This window comes from Oncorhynchus mykiss, chromosome 8 (assembly GCF_057628025.1).
Source record: "Oncorhynchus mykiss isolate SJ-2025 chromosome 8, ASM5762802v1, whole genome shotgun sequence".
Lineage (NCBI taxonomy): Eukaryota > Metazoa > Chordata > Actinopteri > Salmoniformes > Salmonidae > Oncorhynchus > Oncorhynchus mykiss.
Genome location: NC_143029.1, coordinates 85,080,699 through 85,105,109, shown reverse-complemented (window position 1 = coordinate 85,105,109; position 24,411 = coordinate 85,080,699). Strand labels below are relative to the sequence as shown.

Genomic DNA, 24,411 nt, shown 5'->3' with positions numbered 1-24,411 from the left:
CCCTCTTTGAGATTGAGCAAAGGTTTTATTTTATTCCCTCCAAACAATCGAACGACGTGTAAGGTGGTGCCGACAGACATGGCAGCTCTGCTTCTAGCTCCTAAGCAACGTTGCAGTATTTTGTTGTGTTACTTCTTACAAAAAACATTCTGGGCTAAAATAATGTGTTATTACATACAGCTGGAAATAACTTTTGGATATCAGAGTGGAGGTAACTCACCAGCATTACGACCAGGAATTCTCCCAATACCCCGACGGCCCTCAATGAACTACACTGGACTTCATACAAACCGGAAACCACATCTCCCGACGCCACATTGTAGCTGTCGATATTAATAAGGCAAATGAGGAAAAAGCTACAGAAGTTTTATCAACACATTGACTGTAGTACTCTCTTATGAAAAACACTAAACCACGACTACTCGCCTTTTTCGAGATGACTACAAGGCCTCACCCGCCCTCCCTTCGGCAAGTAAGATCACAACTCCATTTTGCTCCGCCCTTCCTATAGGCAGAAACTCAGCACAGGTACTTCCTGTTTAAGGACTATTCAACGCTGGTCTGACCAATCGGAATCCACGCTTCAAGATTGTTTTGATCACGCTGACTGGGATATGTTCCAGGTAGTCTCTGAAAATATCATTGACGTATACACGGCCTGAGTTCATCAGGAAGTGTATTGGGGATGTTGTTCCCACTGTGACTATTAAAACCTACCCAAACCAGAAACCGTGGCTAGATGGCAGCATTCGTGCAAAACTGAAAGCATTTAACCATGGCAAGGTAACTGGGAATATGGCAGAATACAAAACATTGTAGTTATTCATTCCGTAAGGCAATCAAACAGGCAAGATGTCCGTACAGAGACAGTGGAGTTGCAAATTAACGACTCCGACACGAGACGTATGTGGCGGGGTCTACAGACCATCACAGATTACAAAGGGAGAACGAGCTATGTCGCGGACACCGTCTTGCTCCCGGACAAGCTAAACCACTTCGCCCGCTTTGAGGATAACGCAGTGCCACCGATGCGGCCCGCTCTCGTTTTACGTGGCCGACGTGAATAAGACATTTAAACGCGTTAACCCTCGCATGACTGCCGGCCCAGATGGCATTCCTAGCCTCACACCAGCTGGCTGGAGTGTTGACATATTCAATCTCTCCCTATCGCAGTCTGCTGTCCCCACTTGCTTCAAGATATCCACCCAAGAAAGCAAAGGTAACTGAACTAGATGACTATCGCCCCATGGCACTCACTTCTGTCACCAACAAGTGCTTTGAGAGGCTAGTTAAGGATCATATCACCTCCACTTTACCTGACACCCTAGACCCACTTCCATTCCCAGTTCACCCATGACTGTGTGACCACGCACGTCTCCAACTCAATCATCAAGTTTGCAGACAACACGACAGTAGTAGGCCTGATTACCAACAATGATGAGACAGCCTACATGGAGGAGGTGAGGGTCCTGGTGGAGTGGTGCCAGGGAAATAACCTCTCCCTCAACGTCAACGAAATGAAGGAGCTGATCATGGACTTCAGGAAACAGCAGACGGGACCGCAGTGGAGAAGGTGGAAAGCTTCAAGTTTCTCGGCGTACACATCCCTGACAATCTGAAATGGTCCACCCACACAGACAGTGTGGCGTAGAAGGTGCAACTACGCCTCTTCAACCTCAGGAGGCTGAAGAAATTTGGATTGGCCCCTAAGACCCTCACAAACTTACAGAGCATTCTGTCGGGCTGTATCAACGCCTGGTACGGCAACTGCACCGCCCGCAACCGCAGGGCTCTCCAGAGTGTCGCGTCTCTTGACTGTGATTCAATTATGAGTTGCTATTTTATCAAATCGATTACCTAATGTTTAATTGATTACGTGATTTAATTAAACCATTAATAACCTGGGGCATCACAGAAGCATTAATTTGTATTGAGCGGTTATCTCCCGAATCCACTCTCTTAAAGATCTGAAATATCTTTATCAATAAGTCAATTATTAATCGTCACCTTATTCAGTCCCATTCTGATTGTCGTAAAGTACTTTATCTGCACAAATCCTGGCTAACAAGTTGAATCAGCAACACACAAATTGGCTTATTTATTTACTAAATACCTAAATCACACAATTACACATGTATGCATACGATAGATTATACATCGATTACTAATCATGTCATAAGTCCCTGGTGGGCTAATCCGATATGACGGCGAGTTACACAAAGGAAGGGGGTTGGGTTTGAATGAAAGAGCGGGAAGACTGAGGGACAAAGGGTTTGGGTCTCTATCGGACCATGAGAAGCTATGCTACCGTAAAGACAATCTTATGCATTCTAATAACCGCCCATTCGGAAAAGGAAAATGCAAGAGCTATATTTACTCTGAGCTGCTCTTCGATAAATGGATTGAATATGGAAGACTGGTTTACCCAGCAGAGATTGCCGTAATGTTGTAGAGCGGATACGTTAAAGTGCCCTGTTGATCTTAGGAGATTCTGTCCTTTCCTAGGCCACGTAGGTTTACAGCTTTAGCTGAGAACTCTACGTCTCGGATGTATCTCTTCTTTAGTGAATAATAGTTCTAAGTTCATACCAAGTTGCCGTAATCAGCTCGTGCTCTATTCTGGCTGCTCTATTCTAAATGAATCGTCACCTCCACGTGATCTGGTCTCATGTAAATTTCGTTAGAGTAGTTGTTGAACCATACACAACCACAGCTCACGCTGGGGTTTGCTTAGTCTAACGTGGATTGGGTCATGGGGGCTTTTGTACTGGGGAAGAGAAGGGTGTGTTTCATCCCTCTCCAACCAATGTCTGTTCACTTGGGCGTGGCCACTGAGTGAGCGTAAGTTTACTTATGACAACAATTCTCTCATTTTGAAGCTAAAATCACATTTCATCTTCTCACAAATAATTTCATATTTAAACATTTAATTTGCACAACAATTCCATGTGAATCTGATAACTAGAATGTGTAGACTTTCCAAGATACAATTTGTCATATCAGATATGTCCCAGACACCAACTGAAAGATTAGTGGAATCTGTGTGGGTAGCTTGACAGGTAGGATGACTGACAGTGAAGGTGAACAGGTGGTCACGTTTCAGGTGACAGAGGAATGGATGAGACTGAGGCAGGAATTCCTTTAACCATAAAGTGGTATATTTACTGAGTAGTCTGTGCTGCATAACATGTATCCAATCAAATTCATAATCAAAGATCAAATCAGATCATTCATTATTAACATAATTTATGGAGTTCAACCGTCCAGTTCATTAAGAAGTCGATCGTAATCATCCGTGGATCATTTAGGCTCGTAACTAACTATTTATCATGAAAGAATACAAACAGTGATTGTTTATTCAATCTATAATCCCCATTAGTTTGGTATGAAAGTCGATCAGTTAGCAAACCAATGACGTTTCTCATTTCACCCTCAATTGTCTTCATGTGTACATATAATTAATTTCATTACATATTAACCATATCAATTGCATAATTGGCTTATGAGGATCCGTAGGGCCGTGATCATTTGACCATTCACATTACACTATGTTTGAAGCGTGCGCTCCAAGCCGCGCTCCGCGGTAATAACGATAAGCAATAACTGATGTACCGCTGTACTGTAACAGTCGGTGGATTCATGGACGCACAGAACTTCTGGATCAGACGGAGTTAAGGAAGAGAAAGCAGCGAGATCAGGCGATGGCAGTTTCCTCCTTTTATGGAGTTGAGATCTGTCGGACATTTCCACCTGACCTAATTAAAGCGCCCCTGGCCCAGCTGAGTAAATGGCAATGAATTAAAGGAGTATTCCACCAACTCCATGGGCCTTTTCTACACCAACTGACCTGACATATTCTTTAAGTACCAACGGACACTTTCAACTGGTTGAGAAAGGGAAATATTTGTCCATTCCCCAACCTTGTGATGTTTCCATAGGGCTTTCCAAGAGTCCATTCTGTAGAGTGGAGAGAAGGGGGGGGGGAAAGTATTTATGGGGGGGGGGGGGGTCATAAAACTCACCCAACAGGGAAATGTTATGACAAGAGGGTGGTGCGGTCTGCCCAACGCATCACCTGTCTGCCCTCCAGGACACCTACAGCACCCGATGTCAAAGGAAGGCCATAAAGCTCATCAAGGACATCAACCACCTGAGCCACTGCCTGTTCACCCCGCTATCATTCAGGCGAGGTCAATACAGGTGCATCAAAGCTGGGACCGAGAGACTGGAAAAACAGCTTCTATCTCAAGGCCATCAAACTGTTTATATAGCGATCACTAGCTGGCTACCACCCGGTTACTCAACTCTGCTCCTTCGATGCTGCTACCCTTTTGTACATAGACGTGGAAACACTAGTCACTTTAATAATGTTTACATACTGTTTCACTAATTTCATGTGTATATAATGTATTCTATTCTACTGTATTTTAATCAATGCCACTCTGACATGGCTCGTCCTAATATTAATATATTCTGTTCTTTTTACGTTCAGATTTGTTAATTGTTGTGAATTAGATACTAGCATTTCACTGCACCCGCAACAACATCTACTAAATGTGTATGTGACCAATAATATTTGATTTGTAAATATGATATTGTCAAGTTAAAATGTTATTTGTGTATGGAGTACAGGAGGCTGCTAAGGGGAGGACTGCTCATAACAATGGTTGCAATGATGTGAGTGGTATTGAGGTCACTTGTTTGATACCATCACATTAATTCCATTCCAGCCATTACTATGAGCCCGTCCTCCCCAATTAAGGGTCCACCAGCCACCTGTTGTATTGCTCAGTCCGTATATTTAAAGGTTACATTTAAATTATGCATCAGCCACTTTCCTGGATGATTTTTCATTCTGGCCAGTAGCTTTTCAGTTGGCGCTGGCCCAGTATGGTGCCTTTTTTAAAAATATATATATATATATATATATATATATTACCCCTTTTTCTCCCCAGTTTCGTGATATCCAATTGGTAGTTAGTCTTGTCTCATCACTGCAACTCCCGTACGGACTCGGGAGAGGCGAAGGTCGAGAGCCGTGTGTCCTCCGAAACCCAACCAAGCCGCACTGCATCTTGACACAATGCCCACTTAACCCGGAAGCCAGCCGTACCAATGTGTCAAAGGAAACACTGTGCTCCTGGCAACCGGGTCAGGGTGCACTGCACCCGGCCCGCCACAGGAGTCACTAGTGCGCGATGGGAAAAGGACATCCCTGCCGGCCAAACCCTCCCCTAACCCGGACGACGCCCCATGAGTCTCCCCGGTCGCGTCCAGGCTGTGATGGAGCTTGGACTCGGACCCAGAATCTCTAGTGGCACAGCCAGCATTGTGAATTTACCAGTGTCAAGCCCTGCATATTTTTAAAGATGGCTAGTCATTTATTAGCCTGGTTCTGTATGGAATACAGGTACGTTATGGGACTGGTCAATATCATAACAAATCTGCCCAGCCAAATAATGTACTGGCGCAATCAACTGAAGTAGTTGGTAGCACCAGTGGAAAAAGTTAGTCTAGACCCCTAGGCCAGTCTGATTCTCTGTCTCTCTCACTGTGTCCCGAATAGCACCCAAATTATGGGCACTGGTCAAAAGTAGTGCGCTATGTAGGGAATTAGGGTGCCGTGTGGGACATAAACCACTGACTGACTGACAAATTAGATCCACTACCAGTAAACACTGAAAAGGCCCTTGTTGTGTTAATGAGGGACTACAGTAGTTAACAAAAGACCAGTCACAGCCCCTCTGGTGTGTTCCAGGTTGTGAGGAGGAGTGTGAAGAATGTGGAGAGAATTCCTCTGGAGAGACTTGCCATATAGTTAGTTATCTGTTGTTTGTCTGCTGAATGTGTTATGACAGTTGGAATTCAATTCTAGTCGTTGTTTGCAAACTAGTATCACTGCCCACAGAAATCTGTAGTATTGTGAAAACTGGAAGCATTTCCCAGTGAGGGCGGAGTTGTAGCCCTTTCCCTGAATTCAAAATCAACACTGCCTAGGAGGTAGGGTTTGATTTGGGATTCAGGGTCTGTGTATGTGAGCCTTTTGTCCGTCTACACTAACATGTACTATGTACATTACCTTCAGAGAGTATTCACACCCCTTCACCTATTCCTATTGTTGTGTTACAGCCTGAATTTAAAATAGTTTAAATTGAGATTTTTGTGTCACTGGCTTACAAACTACCCAATCATGTCAAATGTGGAATTATGTTTTTAGAAAGATTTCCAAAAATGAAAAGCTGAAACATCTGGAGTCAAGTCGGTTTTCAATTCAATAAGTATTCATCCCATTCCTTATGGCAAGCCTAAATAAATACGTTCAGGAGTAAAAAAATATGCTTAACAAGTCACCGGTTGAATGTACTCGCTGTGTGCAATAGTGTAGTGTTGAACATGATTCTTTGAAAGACTACCTCATCTCTGTACATATAAAATGATCCCTCAGTCGAGCAGTGAATTTCAAACACCGAGACCAGGGAGGTTTTCAAGTGTCTCACAAGGAAGGGAACCATTTGGTAGATGGGTAAAAATTAAATAATATCCCTTTGAGCATGGTGAAGTTATTAATTACACTTTGGATGGTGTATCAATACACCCAGTCACTACAAAGATACTGGCATCCTTCCTAACTCAGTTGCTGGAGAGGAAGGAAGGAAACCACTCAGTGATTTCACCATGAGGCCAATGGTGACTTTAAAGCAGTTTAGAGTTTAATGGCTGTGATAGGAGAAAACTGAGGATGGATCAACAACATTGTAGTTACTCCACAATACTAACCTAAATTAGAGTGAAAATAAGGAAGCTTGTAGAGAATACAAATATTGCTAAAATATGTATCCTGTTTGCAATAAAGTACAAGTGTAAGAAATGTGGCAAAAAAATAAACGGTCTTGAATACGAAGTGTTATGTTTGGGGCAATACAACACATCACTGAGTACCACTCTTCGTGTTTTCAAGCTAGGGGTGGCTGCATCATGTTATGGGTATGCTTGTAATCTTTTAAGGACTGGGGAGTTTTTCCAGGATAAAAAAAGAAACAGAATAGAGAACCTGGTTCAGTCTGCTTTCTACCTGACACTGGGAGATGAATTCACCTTTCAGTAGGACAATAACCTAAAACACAAGGGGAGATATATATATATATACACACACACACACACACACACACACAGTGCCCTGCGAAAGTATTCGGCCCCCTTGAACTTTGCGACCTTTTGCCACATTTCAGGCTTCAAACATAAAGATATAAAACTGTATTTTTTTGTGAAGAATCAACAACAAGTGGGACACAATCATGAAGTGGAACGACATTTATTGGATATTTCAAACTTTTTTAACAAATCAAAAACTGAAAAATTGGGCGTGCAAAATTATTCAGCCCCTTTACTTTCAGTGCAGCAAACTCTCTCCAGAAGTTCAGTGAGGATCTCTGAATGATCCAATGTTGACCTAAATGACTAATGATGATAAATACAATCCACCTGTGTGTAATCAAGTCTCCGTATAAATGCACCTGCACTGTGATAGTCTCAGAGGTCCGTTAAAAGCGCAGAGAGCATCATGAAGAACAAGGAACACACCAGGCAGGTCCGAGATACTGTTGTGAAGAAGTTTAAAGCCGGATTTGGATACAAAAAGATTTCCCAAGCTTTAAACATCCCAAGGAGCACTGTGCAAGCGATAATATTGAAATGGAAGGAGTATCAGACCACTGCAAATCTACCAAGACCTGGCTGTCCCTCTAAACTTTCAGCTCATACAAGGAGAAGACTGATCAGAGATGCAGCCAAGAGGCCCATGATCACTCTGGATGAACTGCAGAGATCTACAGCTGAGATGGGAGACTCTGTCCATAGGACAACAATCAGTCGTATATTGCACAAATCTGGCCTTTATGGAAGTGTGGCAAGAAGAAAGCCATTTCTTAAAGATATCCATAAAAAGTGTCGTTTAAAGTTTGCCACAAGCCACCTGGGAGACACACCAAACATGTGGAAGAAGGTGCTCTGGTCAGATGAAACCAAAATTGAACTTTTTGGCAACAATGCAAAACGTTATGTTTGGCGTAAAAGCAACACAGCTGAACACACCATCCCCACTGTCAAACATGGTGGTGGCAGCATCATGGTTTGGGCCTGCTTTTCTTCAGCAGGGACAGGGAAGATGGTTAAAATTGATGGGAAGATGGATGGAGCCAAATACAGGACCATTCTGGAAGAAAACCTGATGGAGGTTGCGAAAGACCTGAGACTGGGACGGAGATTTGTCTTCCAACAAGACAATGATCCAAAACATAAAGCAAAATCTACAATGGAATGGTTCAAAAATAAACATATCCAGGTGTTAGAATGGCCAAGTCAAAGTCCAGACCTGAATCCAATCGAGAATCTGTGGAAAGAACTGAAAACTGCTGTTCACAAATGCTCTCCATCCAACCTCACTGAGCTCGAGCTGTTTTGCAAGGAGGAATGGGAAAAAATGTCAGTCTCTCGATGTGCAAAACTGATAGACATACCCCAAGCGACTTACAGCTGTAATTGCAGCAAAAGGTGGCGCCACAAAGTATTAACTTAAGGGGGCTGAATAATTTTGCACGCCCAATTTTTCAGTTTTTGATTTGTTAAAGTTTGAAATATCCAATAAATGTCGTTCCACTTCATGATTGTGTCCCACTTGTTGTTGATTCTTCACAAAAAAATACAGTTTTATATCTTTATGTTTGAAGCCTGAAATGTGGCAAAAGGTTGCAAAGTTCAAGGGGGCCGAATACTTTCGCAAGGCAATATATATATATATATATATGAGTAATTTGTCTTATTTTGAATTAAATTATTCAAATTTTATATATATCACACACTGAAGTTGCTGACCAAGACTACATTGAATGTTCCTGAGTGGCCTAGTTATAGCTTTGACATAAATCGGCTTGAGAAATCTATGGCAAGAGTTAAATGACTGTCTAGCAATGATCAACAACCAACGTGACAAAGATTTAATCATTTTTAAAAGAATAATGTGCAAATATTGTACAATCCAGGTGTGCAAGGCTCTTGGTGTTTTCACACTTGGTCGTGCCCCCGAATCAAACTGAACTGAGACCATCTCGAGAGGTGGTCCATGTTCGGTTCGCTTGTTTCCGGAACCCGATTCCCTTTTTTTTAGGGCAATGTGAACACAACGCTCCCCATGTTCTCTTGTCATTTTTTCCTGCACCACACACGACTACTGCAACACCGTTTTCCCCTGCCATAACCCCTCACATTGGTGCCACAGAACAGAGATGATGTGAATGTTTGCAGAAAAAAAAGTGTGCTGTTTTTGAACATTGATTAGCGTTTGGATGCCATTACAAAATATGTGTATAGTTTTGTACTGACACAATGTTCAGATTATTTGTTTGCAATATGTGATCTATAGGCAAAGAGCTTCATAAGATGTTTATTGATTGTGGGTTTGTATAGTGTGAGAAGATTGTCACAACACAGGGTACAAAATCAACGTCAGCTCTTAAAGGGGCAGTAGTCTATAATGTGTGGAAGGGGGGAAAAAATACTGCATTTCATCTTCAGTATTCTTCTGCTATTTATTCTATTACCAATAATATTTACATGTTAATATTATTCTGATTTTAATTGTCATCTTTCCAAGGTGCATTTTGCAGAAATCGCTCCGTCATTTCCTGGTTGCAAAACTTCTGTTTTGACTCATTTCAGTATGTGACAAAACAAGGCAATATAGTGTAAACCGCTGTGAAATATATTTTCCATAACCAAAAATATAGTATTTTCAGCTGTTTTTGAAGCTGGTGTTCAAAACCGAATGTAAAAGACGCAAAAATGAAACGGAAGCATAGAAATGGCGCACATAGAACAGATCTACTGCTTCTTAGACTTGCATTCAGTGAGTGACTTATCTGTAACTCACATTTCTATGTGTATTTAGTAAGGTCACCCAAAAAGTTACACATTGCAGCTTTAGCTAAATGCAATCTATTAGCTTCTAAAATGTAAGTACACTGTATCTAGCTGTCCGAAAACACGTTCTGATGGAATTGCTTGGCCTCACTTTGTTAAAACCCAGAGTGCATTGAGTGACTGTTCCTAAAGTAGCAATGTGATTGCATGGAGGACTCAGGCCAAAAAATAGTTGAAGTGAACTGGAAAAAGAGTTCAGTCCTCATTTGAAAGGGCAGTGTGACTACAAAGTTATTTTGCTTTTACCCCAGAGTTCTCTTTAAAGATGACTATATGTTAAAACACCCTTAGACTTACCCAGGAAGACTCCGTTGTAACTGCTGCTAAAGGTGATTCTAACATGTTGACTCAGAGGTGTGAATCATTTGTTGATTTGATTTCTGTATTTCATTTTCAATAAATGCCTAAACATGTTTTCACTTTGTCATTCTGAGGGTATTTTGTGAATTCAAGCTGTAAAATAACTAAATGTGAAATGGGTCCAAGGGTTATTAATACTTTCTCTCCCCCAGGTCTCTCGAACCTGTGTCTTCTCTCTCCCCCCAGGTCTCTCGAACCTGTGTCTTCTCTCTCCCCCCAGGTCTCTCGAACCTGTGTCTTCTCTCTCCCCCCAGGTCTCTCGAACCTGTGTCTTCTCTCTCCCCCCAGGTCTCTAACGCGTCTTCTCTCCCCCCAGGTCTCTCTAACCTGTGTCTTCTCTCTCCCCCCAGGTACAAAGGTTCAGTTCAGAGACAGTAGCTGCCTTCATAGCTGTGGTGGGCATCCTCTCCATTGTTGCTCAGGTTGGTGACTTTTGACACTCGTTGTGGTGTTTTTATACTTTTCGTATCAATATTCTGACTCACAATAGGTCCCAGAGACAGAGTTGACATATCTGTAATGAACGACTGATTGGCTGATTTTGTTGGACTACCTGCAATGTTCCCTTTGTCAGACGATGGTTCTGGGGATTCTGATGCGCTCCATAGGGAATAAGAACACTATTCTACTGGGCCTAGGCTTCCAGATACTACAGCTGGCCTGGTACGGCTTCGGATCTCAACCATGGTCAGTATCAGTACCTTTTAATATACTATCACTAACCCTAACATACTGGCCATAACTAACCCTGACCCTAACATACTGGTCATAACTAACCCTGACCTTCACCCTGACCCTAACATACTGGTCATAACTAACCCTGACCCTAACATACTGGCCACAACTAACCCTGACCCTAACATACTGGCCACAACTAACCCTGACCCTAACATACTGGCCACAACTAACCCTGACCCTAACATACTGGCCACAACTAACCCTGACCCTAACATACTGGCCACAACTAACCCTGGCCCTAACATACTGGCCACAACTAACCCTGGCCCTAACATACTGGCCACAACTAACCCTGACCCTAACATACTGGCCACAACTAACCCTGACCCTAACATACTGGCCACAACTAACCCTGACCCTAACATACTGGCCACAACTAACCCTGACCCTAACATACTGGCCACAACTAACCCTGACCCTAACATACTGGCCACAACTAACCCTGACCCTAACATACTGGGCACAACTAACCCTGACCCTAACATACTGGGCACAACTAACCCTGACCCTAACATACTGGCCACAACTAACCCTGACCCTAACATACTGGCCACAACTAACCCTGACCCTAACATACTGGCCACAACTAACCCTGACCCTAACATACTGGCCACAACTAACCCTGACCCTAACATACTGGCCACAACTAACCCTGACCCTAACATACTGGCCACAACTAACCCTGACCCTAACATACTGGCCACAACTAACCCTGACCCTAACATACTGGCCACAACTAACCCTGACCCTAACATACTGGCCACAACTAACCCTGACCCTAACATACTGGCCACAACTAACCCTGACCCTAACATACTGGCCACAACTAACCCTGACCCTAACATACTGGCCACAACTAACCCTGACCCTAACATACTGGCCACAACTAACCCTGACCCTAACATACTGGCCACAACTAACCCTGACCCTAACATACTGGCCACAACTAACCCTGACCCTAACATACTGGGGGATAGGGAAGAGAAAGTAGTCCTGATGCTCTGTGTTAGTGGTTAGGCCCCGGGAGAGAGAATAGTCCTGATGCTCTGTATTAGTGGTTAGGCCCCGGGAGAGAGAATAGTCCTGATGCTCTGTGTTAGTGGTTAGGCCCCGGGAGAGAGAATAGTCCTGATGCTCTGTGTTAGTGGTTAGGCCCCGGGAGAGAGAATAGTCCTGATGCTCTGTGTTAGTGGTTAGGCCCCGGGAGAGAGAATAGTCCTGATGCTCTGTGTTAGTGGTTAGGCCCCGGGAGAGAGAATAGTCCTGATGCTCTGTATTAGTGGTTAGGCCCCGGGAGAGAGAATAGTCCTGATGCTCTGTGTTAGTGGTTAGGCCCCGGGAGAGAGAATAGTCCTGATGCTCTGTATTAGTGGTTAGGCCCCGGGAGAGAGAATAGTCCTGATGCTCTGTGTTAGTGGTTAGGCCCCGGGAGAGAGAATAGTCCTGATGCTCTGTGTTAGTGGTTAGGCCCCGGGAGAGAGAATAGTCCTGATGCTCTGTGTTAGTGGTTAGGCCCCGGGAGAGAAAATAGTCCTGATGCTCTGTGTTAGTGGTTAGGCCCCGGGAGAGAAAATAGTCCTGATGCTCTGTGTTAGTGGTTAGGCCCCGGGAGAGAGAATAGTCCTGATGCTCTGTATTAGTGGTTAGGCCCCGGGAGAGAGAATAGTCCTGATGCTCTGTATTAGTGGTTAGGCCCCGGGAGAGAGAATAGTCCTGATGCTCTGTTTGTGTTGTCTTATGGTGGTTACTGTTAGGTGAGGCTGCAGTGAAGAGAAGTTGAATCCAGGCCAGTTTAGTCCTTGCTCTGATATCTCTGTGAGGAGGATTTCCCTGTTTCCGCCCCCTGACCAGTACACTGGTCTGTTGCATGCTTCCTCTCTGGAGTGTGAAAAGACTTTGTTAAAGATTCACCTCAAATGAAAAGTAACTTTTTCTATAGTGATGTTACGGTGTGAGCTGAGGGTTCAGGCGGTGCGGTGTGAGCTGAGGGTTCAGGCGGTGCGGTGTGAGCTGAGGGTTCAGGCGGTGCGGGGTGTGTGTGTGCGCGCACAGTTTCCTCTCTTGCCACGATTATGAAGATGGGTGGGGGGGGGGGGGGGGGTGTGCGCGCGTAGGGTGGTGGGTAGATTTTGTCATTGACAGGTAAGACTGTCTATTTCAGCAGCCCACATTGGCCGGTGGTCACACAGCGTTTTGGACAAGGAGAAAAAAGTTCACCCAAAAGTTTATCCACGTGTAGAAGTTGGTTTAATTGACAAGAAATGCTACCAAAGTGTGACTTTGTCCTCGTTTCTTTACCAGCTGCATCGTTTTGGTCACACGCTAAGTTGTTTTTCAATGTTACTTCGAGTTTGCTGCAATTTTCTGCCGCCGGGAAGACGCCTGTCAGATTTCTTTCATCGTAGACAAACGAGTGCCCAAGTTACCACGGTAATGGCCTTTCCCTTAAATTAAGAGTCAACCGTTTTGAATGTTATATTGTTTTTGTGCATCTCTGGTCGATGTTCTACTGATTTAATTTTTTTCCCCCGGGGTCATTTCATGTTTATCTGAGCTAGTGCTGTTCATGTTATGTGTATCTGTTCCAGCAGGAAGAAATTAGTCCGGTATGACGTTGCATTTCGAAAACGCCGCTCTCACTACACTGGAAGTTAATAGGAATACGACTTTTAGAATGCAGAAAAATGATCATGTCAGATTTCAATACTGGCCAAGTCATAATGCTGGAGGTTTTCTTCTCTCCAATGAGCCATTGATCATATTTTGTTTATATATTCCTACCTCGAATTTAAAAAAAAATATTAAACAGAGGGTCGAACACATTTCTCCTATTTGTCTGCCTCTTCAGTCCAGGGTGCATTGCATGGTAACCGTTGTAAATGTCAGACCCCACTCTGTGAGGCACATCGATCTGCAGGTTGAGCAAGTACATTAGTGTCTAATTTGAGAAACGGAAGCTTGAGGACTTGTGAGGTACAAGTCCTCAAGCTTTATTAAATAGAACCCGCAAAACACCCGTCTCAACGTCAACAGTGAAGAGGTGACACCAGGATGCTGGCCTTCTAGGCAGAGTTCCTCTGTCCAGTCTCAATGTCAACAGTGAAGGGGTGACACCAGGATGCTGGCCTTCTAGGCAGAGTTCCTCTGTCCAGTCTCAACATCAACAGTGAAGAGGTGACACCAGGATGCTGGCCTTCTAGGCAGAGTTCCTCTGTCCAGTGTCTGTTTTTTTTGGCCATCTTAATCTTTTATTTTTATTGGCCAGTCTGAGATATGGCTTTTTCTTTGCAACTCTGCCTAGAAGGCCAGCATCCCGAAGTTGCCTCTTCACTGTTGACGTTGAGACGGTGTTTTGTGGGTACTATTTAATGAAGCTGGCAGTTGAGGACTTGTGAGGTGTCTGTTTCTCAAACTAGACACTCTAATGTACTTGTCCTCTTGCTCAGTTGTGCACCTGCACCTGGGCCTCCCACTCCCACTCCTATTTCTATTCTGGTTAGAGACAGTTTGTGCTGTTATATGAAGGGAGTAGTACACAGCGTTGTACCAGATCTTTGTTTTCTTGGCAATTTCTCACATGGAATAGCCTTCATTTCTCAGATCAAGAATAGACTGAAGAGTTTCAGAAGAAAGGTCTTTTGTTTCTGGCCATATTGAGCCTGTAATCAAACCCACAAATGCTGATGCTCCAGATACTCAACTAGTCTAATGAAGGCCAGTTTCATTGCTTCTTTAATCAGAACAAACGTTTTCAGCTGCGCTAACGTAATTCCAAAATGGTTTTCTAATGATCAATTAGCCTTTTTAAAATGATAAACTTGTTTTAGCTAACACAACGTGCCATTGGAAGACAGGAGTGATGGCTGCTGATAACGGTCATTCGTTCTACTGTCTGAAAAGGTACAGAACTGATGCAGCAGTTTTTTTGTTTGTCTGAAGTTTTCTATCCTCTCTGGACCAGAGAGCTACTGTAGCTGTGTTCTATGCCTGTAAAGGGTTGCTGTAGATATTTAAGTTAACATCTTAGGTTGCTGGTCGTTCGGTTGCCAGACGTGACAGTCGTTCAGTCTTTTTGTTAGCTTGTGCCACTAGAGATTCTGGGTTCGAGTCCGGGCTCTGTCGCAGCCGGCCGCGAGCGGGAGACCCGTGGGCAGTGCACAATTGTCCCAGTGTCGTCCAGGTTAGGGGAGGGTTTGACCGACAGGGATGTCCTTGTCCCATCGTGCACTAGCAACTCCTGTGGCGGGCTGTGCGCAGTGCACTCTGACACGGTCGCCAGGTGTACGGCGTTTCCTCCGACACATTGGTGCGGCTGGTTTCCAGGTTAAGTGGGCATTGGTTGGGTTGTGTTTCGGGGGACGCACGGCTCGACTTTCGCCTCTCCCGAGTCCTCCGTACGGGAGTTGCAGCGACGAGACAAGACTGTAACGGCCAATTGGATACCACAACATTTTTGCGAAAAGGGGTAAAAAAAAAAATGTATCTACTCGTCAGCTTAGAGCTCTGAACTAGGGTAATATATTAGCCCTATCACTCATTTTGTGGCAGGGAAGGCACTGTGTTGATTAGTAATGTTCAGTTCTAGAACTGTTCATCTGTTTTTACTATTGTATCTAAATGATTTATTTTAACATGCATTGGTTAAAAGACGCAGGTCCCAAAATTAAATTAAGCATGTCCTTAAATTAAGCAATATACCCCATTACTTCATACTAGTAATACATGCTCATTCGTTATATTTTTGGGGGTGTAATAATGGCAAAAAATATTTTGGCAGATTTTTTAAAAACAATCCGTGGCTGGTCTCTTTTAAATGTACCTGGTGGACTGAAGTTAATTTCCCACCGTGTGTGTGATGACTGCTACCTGACCCAAGCCCGACGGACGCCAACATTATACATCTGGATTAGGGCTGGGTAGGGTCTGTTTTTCATCAATATCTAGGTTCCGGGTAGGGTCTGTTTTTCATCAATATCTAGGTTACGGGTAGGGCCTGTTTTCTCATCAATATCTAGGTTACGGGTAGGGCCTGTTTTCTCATCAATATCTAGGTTACGGTTAGGGCCAGTTTTCTCATCAATATCTAGGTTACGGTTAGGGCCAGTTTTCTCATCAATATCTAGGTTACGGTTAGGGCCAGTTTTCTCATCAATATCTAGGTTACGGGTAGGGCCAGTTTTCTCATCTATAACTAGGTTACGGGTAGGGCCTGTTTTCTCATCAATATCTAGGTTACGGGTAGGGCCTGTTTTCTCATCAATATCTAGGTTACGGGTAGGGTCTGTTTCTCATCAATATCTAGGTTCCGGGTAGGGTCTGTTTCTCATCAATATCTAGGTTACGGGTAGGGCTCTGGTATCACCAAATTGATCACTAACGTTTTGAAGCTGAGCCATTTGCACGTGCTCTGCTGCACAGTGCATTCATATCTGACTAAGATCATAACATGGTGTCAGAAGTGTTTCAACCTTGTCAGATATAAAACCGGATAGATAATTTCACAGAAAATAATGTTCCTTGAGTTTTGTCAGAGTTTTGATTTAAAAAAATAGCTAACTGCTCATGTCTCGTCATTGAGCAGGCCAAGTGGGGCTGTTGCTCTGGCTACTCACAGACCCAGAGCTGCCATTAGCAGAGTGCATGCAGGGCGAGCTGCCTGTGCACAGGGAGCGAGTGACAGACTGAGAGGCCATCTAATGGATGTACTAACAGAGGAAGTGGTTTCGGGCAGGGCCGGACTTTAAATTTAGCAGAAACGATCAGGCCTGGGTATGGTAGAGCCTGAATGTCACGAGCATGGGTAGGGCTCGGTCTTTAAAATTCCACGCTTGTGTGACGAGGTGTGTGTTGTCTTGTCTTTGGCTATGCCGGATTAAGTGATATGACATGCTATTCTATAAAATAATTTATCCGTAATTAATATTACCTGATTGAACTAATCATGTAAATGTAATTAACTAGAGAGTCGGGGCACCACAAAATAATATTTATAGAGCTGTTATCTTCTGAATAAACTCTTAAAGACCTCGTAACATTTCACATCAATAGCAGTCAATATTAATCGTCATCTTAATTCAGTCTCATCTGAAAGTTGTAAATTCTTGGTTATCTTCACATACCCTGGCTAACAAGTTGGGTTTAATTATTTATTTACTAAATACCTAACTAATCACACAGAATTACACATACACATAATTAATCATAACTTGATTTACAAATGATGTCATAAAGGAAAACGTCCCTAGCGGGTGAAACAGATATGACAGCTTGTTACACAAAGGAAAAGGGGCTGGGTTTGAGTGAAAGAGCGGGAAGACTGAGGAACAAAGGGCAAAGCTGTGCTATCAGTTTTTTGTAAATACATTATTTTTATTTTTGTACCTTTTATTTAACTAGCCAAGTCAGTTAAGAACAAATTCTTTATTTTCAATGACGGCCTAGGAACAGTGGGTTAACTGCCTGTTCAGGGGCAGAACGACAGATTTGTCAGCTCGGGGATTTGAACTTGCAACCTAGTCCAATGCTCTAACCACTAGGCTACCCTGCCGCCACAGTATCTTATGCATTCTAAATTACCGCACATTTGGAAAGGATAATGCAATAAATACTCTGAGCTGCTCTTCGGTAGGTTGGTGGTAGATGGAAGGCCGTGTTGCCCAACCGAGTCCTTTGTCCTTTGAAGAATGTCACTGTGGATACTTTGTAGTAATGTCGTTGTGTGGTAGATGGGATACTCTGTCTGTTCCTTCCTAACCTGCTTTTGCAGCTGCTGTTGCTATCTTAACGGCTAGGAGGTATCACTTCTGTAGTGAATAAGAGTTCAAAGTTCATACCATTCACAACCAAAGCTCACGCTGATGTTGGCTTCGTTCTGTAGTTATTATCTGAACCATTCTGACATCGGACCGTCGTCCTCACTTCCTCGGAACAGGAGATTATATTGTCGTCAAGGCTTTATATAGGAAGGGAGAGGAGGGCGTGTTTGAAAAGTTTTATAGCCCATGTCCCTTCACAGGGGCGGGCCACTGATTGAGCAGAGCCCTACCTTATGAAAACCCAAATCTCACATTTTAGAAGCTAAAATCACATTTCATCCCATTACGAATAATTTCATATTCAAACATTTAAATTGAACAACAATTCCATGTGATTCCGATAACTCTGATGTGTAGACTTTCCACTGTAGAGTTTGTCATATTATTGATGAGAATGTCTGACAACCGAACTGACATCATATTCATTAAGTACCACCGCATATGTTCAATTGGTCAGATGACCAGAATATAGTTAATTTCCCTCCACATTCTGACGTTCCCAGAATCTCTGTTAACCATAGGTTTTGCAAATGTAACCTCAGTGGGGTAGAGAGAGGAAAAAGGGGGCAAGAGGTATTTATGACTGTCATAAACCTACCCCCCCAGGCCAACGTCATGACCGTGTGTAACGATGTGTGTGTTCTCTCTCCCATCAGGATGATGTGGGCAGCAGGAGCGGTAGCAGCCATGTCTAGCATCACGTTCCCAGCCGTCAGTGCCATCGTGTCCCGCAACGCAGACCCTGACCAGCAGGGTAAGCTAATGCTAGCAAAAACTGTATTAGCCTCAATATGAGACTGCCCAATCGTAAATTGAGATCTGAAATGTTATACCAGATCACGTACAATGCTTAGTCTCGTACACTTGCTCTCAAAATTGCAACCTAAATATTCATCATTATTCAAGACGATTGTAGTGAATATGTCAGTTATATGGGGAAACGCAGTAGCGGAAGGTTGGGCTGGGCGATATGCCCCAGATATCATATTGCAACATTTTTGACGATATTTTTATTTTTTTATTTTATAATAATAAAAGTTCTATGTTTTCTGAGTAGTTTGTGGAAACATATCGAATATCGGTGATTTCAACGAGGCTTGTTCTCTCCTGCTTTGTTTTATACTGTTCAATATTAAACTTCAACCAAATTTTCCATCATCAGAATAATTATTTTCCTCTAAACAGGTTTCTATCCAACTTTTTTTTTTAAAGCGGGTAAAGTACATGTCACGACAGGCCTGATGGAAACAGCAAATTTGTCTGTAAACTTTCCAAATGCTGACAAGACAAAAAAATACACGCTTGACAAAGTGGTATCTTTTTTTTTGTGTCGGTAAGATGTGTTATTGAGAGGTTGAAACACCTTTATCCACACATGTTGATATAATAACCATCATATCGAAGTAAACCTGGAGTGACACGATATGTTGTGTGGTTCTTCCTCGGCTTGGAAGATGTTCTGTTTATACCGTATACTTTTCAATATGTAACACAAATTAATGTCTGTTTTAGGGTGCTATGCCACTACTTGCAGGCAGTGGTGGAAAAAGTACCCAATAATCATACTTGCGTGAAAGTAAAGATACCTTAATGGAAAATGACTCAAGTAAAAGTTACCCAGTAAAGTTATCCAGCCCTCTTACTGCTGGTAGAAACAGACCCTCTTACTGCTGGTAGGAACAGACCCTCTTACTGCTGGTAGGAACAGACGATTACCATCATTTGAGTTTGTTTACTCAGTTATTACATGTATTTTACATGTAACAATCCAAACATTGAAATAACGGTGTATATAAAGTAAAAACCCAAACTGTTCCATGCATCAGTACTGGTAATAAGTGAAATAGGGTTTACCACCCAGCCCTAACTGGAAGTGCATCTTGGCCTCCCGGGTGGCGCAGTGTTTTTAGGGCGCTGTACTGCAGCGCCAGCTGTGCAATCAGACACTCGGGGTTCGCGCACAGGCTCTGTCAAAAACGGCCGCGACCGGGAGGTCCGTGGGGCGACGCACAATTGGCCTAGCGTCGCCCGGGTTAGGGAGGGGTTGGCCGGTAGGGATGTCCTTGTCTCATCGCGCACCAGCGACTCCTGTGGCGGGCCGGGGCGCAGTGCGCGCTAACCAAGGTTGCCAGGTGCACGGTGTTTCCTCCGACACATTGGTGCGGCTGGCTTCCGGGTTGGATGCGCGCTGTGTTGAGAAGCAGTGCGGCTTGGTTGGGTTGTGTATCGGAGGACGCATGACTTTCAACCTTTGTCTCTCCCGAGCCCGTACGGGAGTTGTAGCGATGAGACAAGATAGTAGCTACTACAACAATTGGATACCACGAAAAAGGGGTAAAATAAAAAGAGAGAACAAAAAAAAGAAAGTGCATCTTGATTGAATGGCTTTGTATCCGTCTCCTAGGTGTCGTCCAGGGGGTGATAACAGGTATCCGTGGTCTGTGTAACGGGCTCGGCCCGGCCTTCTATGGCTTTATATTCTACCTGTTCCATGTGGAGCTGACTGATCTGGACGCTGTAGACAGCCCTGGCAAAGAACCCAAACCTAACATGGCCAACCCTGCTGATGAGGTGAGACTATGGAGGATAGAGGACACACACACACACACACACACACACACACACACACACGGCCAACCCTACTGATGAGGTGAGACTATGGAGGATAGAGGACACACACACACACACACACACACACACACACACGGCCAACCCCACTGACGAGGTGAGACCGTGGAGGAGTGTATTGGACAGGACTGAGAGACAACGGTATAGGAGTATATATTCAGACAGTATTGATATCATGGCGTCACTCACCTATAAGAACATGGATGTCTCAGCCTTCAGACACTCCATTCATAATCTCCTACCTACTGTACATCTGACTGTTGTTGGGCACTTCGCTAAAACACACACATCCCCCTTTTTACAGAGACCCTCCCCTATTAATCATCAGTTTCTCTGCCCCTCTCTCTCTTCCTCCAGAGTTCCATCATCCCTGGCCCTCCCTTCCTGTTCGGGGCGTGCTCCGTACTGCTGTCTCTGTTAGTAGCCCTGTTCATCCCAGAGCACAGTGGCCCGGGCGTCCGGCCGGGAGGCTACAAGAAACACAACAACGGGACCCAGAGCCACTCACACAGCCCTCCCAGTAGTGGGGCCGAGGGCAAGGAGCTGCTACTGGATGGCAGCTGTGTATAACACCAGCCTGGGGGCACAAACTCCACACTTGCTCCCCCTGAGCCCAAACAAGTGAACCATTACTTTCACACATGTACCCAGATGAGTGGCCTCTTCTTCGGGCAGGGAAGATGCATGTGTGTGTGTCTGAACACCTAGTGGGCTGTGGTTTATCTGAAGCAGCTGAGTTGTGTGTGTGACTGAGAGAGACTCTCTTGGTTGAGCTGATCTCTGCCCTGAGAGTCTTGACAAGCAGGAAGAGGATAAAGGAGGTGGGGATGTAGAGTTCCTGCCAGAGGACTATGCACACTCATCTGTCCCACATGGGCAGGGTCTGGTTGGAGTGAAGGTCCAAGGTTATCTGAACTGTTACTAAGCTCTGTGTGATGTATTTGTCCAAAATGGCACCCTAGTCCCTATATAGTGCACTTCTTTTGACCAGGGCCCACTAGGGAATAGGGTACCGTTTGTGATGCAACCAATGTAGCCAAGCAACCCACTCTGACAACAACTGTTCTTTCCCTTAGAGATTGAGTCAACAACACAGTTCTGCTGGCCAGTTTACAAGCTACCAAACTTCTGTTGTGACTGATTTTATTGTCTTAATATGGCAGATGAGAAAGCAGGTCTTCCTCTGTGTGTCCAAAGCAGGGAGAGAAGTTACTGTATGCCTCCAAAATGGCCCCTATTCCCTTTATAGTGCACTACCTTTGACCAGCCTCTGGTGCACTATAAAGGGAAATAGGGTGCAATTTGGGAGGCAAACACTGTAGAACTTGAGGAGAGCCTCTGAAGATCCATCTAAGAACCACTACCCATCCAGATGGGGACAGCACAATAGACATCAACCTTAATAATGATTTTTCCAGAGGTTCAAGTCCCTAACATTTGACTGACCAACCTCCCATTCCATTGAATATCACATTTAACTGAGTTGTGTGTAAACCACTTTTAGTTTTTCAATGTTTACCTTCCTGTCGTCTGTTCCGTTAGATTAGCAGACAGTACACAACCTTTTGGGTTGGATGTGTTTCCTGTGTTCATCACACACTTAAGGCTAGTTGTGTTCGAAGTTTTTATTCCAGAGAAATGTTGCCTTGGAAGTGACTTTGTCTTCATATTAATATATTACAACAACCTGTATGAAGACTGTTGTCTGACTGTCTGAGGTGGGTCTGTAATTGTTGCTTTCGCTGCTATTGGAGCCTTGTTCTCTAATTCTACTCCTCACAACCCTCTTTGATGTGAATCTAGGCACAACCGTAGTTAACACACAGACTGGCATGACTTTAGTTCTGTTAACAACTGTAGTTAAAACAGACTGGCATGACTTTAGTTCTGTTAACAACTGTAGTTAACACACACTGGCATGACTTTAGTTCTGTTAACAACTGTAGTTAACACACACTGGCATGACTTTAGTTCTGTTAACAACTGTAGTTAAAACACAGACTGGCATGACTTTAGTTCTGTTAACAACTGTAGTTAACACACACTGGCATGACTAGTTCTGTTAACAACTGTAGTTAACACACACTGGCATGACTTTAGTTCTGTTAACAACTGTAGTTAAAACACAGACTGGCATGACTTTAGTTCTGTTAACAACTGTAGTTAACACACACTGGCATGACTTTAGTTCTGTTAACAACTTTCCCATAGACGGTTTCTGGTTCTTTATTCACAGTGTCTTGAGTGCTGATCTAGGATCAGTGTTGCCTGTTGGATCATAGTGGATATGATTTATATGGTCGGGGGACATCCTGTGCCAAGATCAGCATTCCTACTGTAAGATACTTGGTGAATAAGTTTCCTGATCTGTAATGTTAGTATCAATGTGAGCACTGATATAGTTAATAAAACGGTCTGTAGTAATATTACGTTCAGTAAGAATTCATATAATTTGTTCTGCGGTAGGATAGTAGGTTAAATATTGTGTGGCATTAGACAAGGCTGCAAATGTGGTTTTAGCTCCCGTGTCTGTCCGTCTTTGACTGCAAAGGTGTTGCAGATACTACTGTAAATCTTTGCTGTTGTACTTTTGAAACGATATATTTGTTGTTGTTGTTGTAAATGAGCCTCAAGTGCATTGAAATAACCAAATAGAACTGATTGATGTCAAAATGTTGGACATTTTCAGAATTTCTATTTAGTCAAATTATTAACTGTTTTGTGCCAATATTTAAAAATAATAAAAAACTCAAGGAAGGGGTAATATTAAAGTATTAGAACATGAAGGACAAACACTACAGCATCAAGACACTATCAAACACTACAGCATCAAGACACTATCAAACACTACAGCATCAAGACACTATCAAACACTACAGCATCAAGACACTGTCAAACACTACAGCATCAAGACACTATCAAACACTACAGCATCAAGACACTATCAAACAATACAGCATCAAGACACTATCAAACACTACAGCATCAAGACACTATCAAACACTACAGCATCAATACACTATCAACCACTACAGCATCAAGACACTATCAAACACTACAGCATCAAGACACTATCAAACACTACAGCATCAAGACACTATCAAACACTACAGCATCAAGACACTATCAAACACTACAGCATCAAGACACTATCAAACACTACAGCATCAAGACACTATCAAACACTACAGCATCAAGACACTATCAAACACTACAGCATCGAGACACTATCAAACACTACAGCATCGAGACACTATCAAACACTACAGCATCAAGACACTATCAAACACTACAGCATCAAGACACTGTCAAACACTACAGCATCAAGACACTATCAAACACTACAGCATCAAGACACTATCAAACACTACAGCTTCAAGACACTGTCAAACACTACAGCATCAAGACACTGTCAAACACTACAGCATCAAGACACTGTCAAACACTACAGCATCAAGACACTATCAAACACTACAGCATCAAGACACTATCAAACATGTATCAGTCTTCCTGCAGCAGAGCCATCCGTGTGTGTGCATGAGGGATATAAAATGTCAGTTTCCTTTTTCATAATCACAATGTTTGTTTTTGTTACTTTGACTACTTAAACTTTTTTTTTCTTGTTGCAAAGTTTAAGTGCTATTTTTGAAGAGCTTTTAACACTTAGATGTTCCAATGTTTTTATTTGTGGTTTTCTTCAACATTTTGGGGATTTATTGAATCTTCAGCTTTGCATTTAAATACTTTTTAATTTCTCAACGGTCAGTTCGATTTAACAATAAGCTGTTCATTTTGGTGAATTTGTATCAATAGATGACATCACTAGCATAATTGAATGTTCTCAGCAATCCCTGTTGTTATGCCAACCAAACAAACTATTTGTAATTTCAACTGG

General features: G+C 43.3%; 1 protein-coding gene across 1 annotated transcript in view; it reads left to right on the top strand.

Moving 5' to 3' along the window:
- Positions 1-23,287, top strand: part of slc71a1-2 (solute carrier family 71 member 1-2) — a 43,441-nt gene extending 20,154 nt beyond the window's left edge. The window contains exons 8-12 of the mRNA XM_036986536.2: positions 10,686-10,757; positions 10,910-11,022; positions 18,545-18,642; positions 20,293-20,459; positions 20,874-23,287. Of these exons, the coding sequence (XP_036842431.2) occupies positions 10,686-10,757; positions 10,910-11,022; positions 18,545-18,642; positions 20,293-20,459; positions 20,874-21,086 (663 nt within the window). The 3' untranslated portion in view covers positions 21,087-23,287. The remainder of the gene's footprint in view (positions 1-10,685; positions 10,758-10,909; positions 11,023-18,544; positions 18,643-20,292; positions 20,460-20,873) is intronic.
- Positions 23,288-24,411: the final 1,124 nt, after the last annotated feature.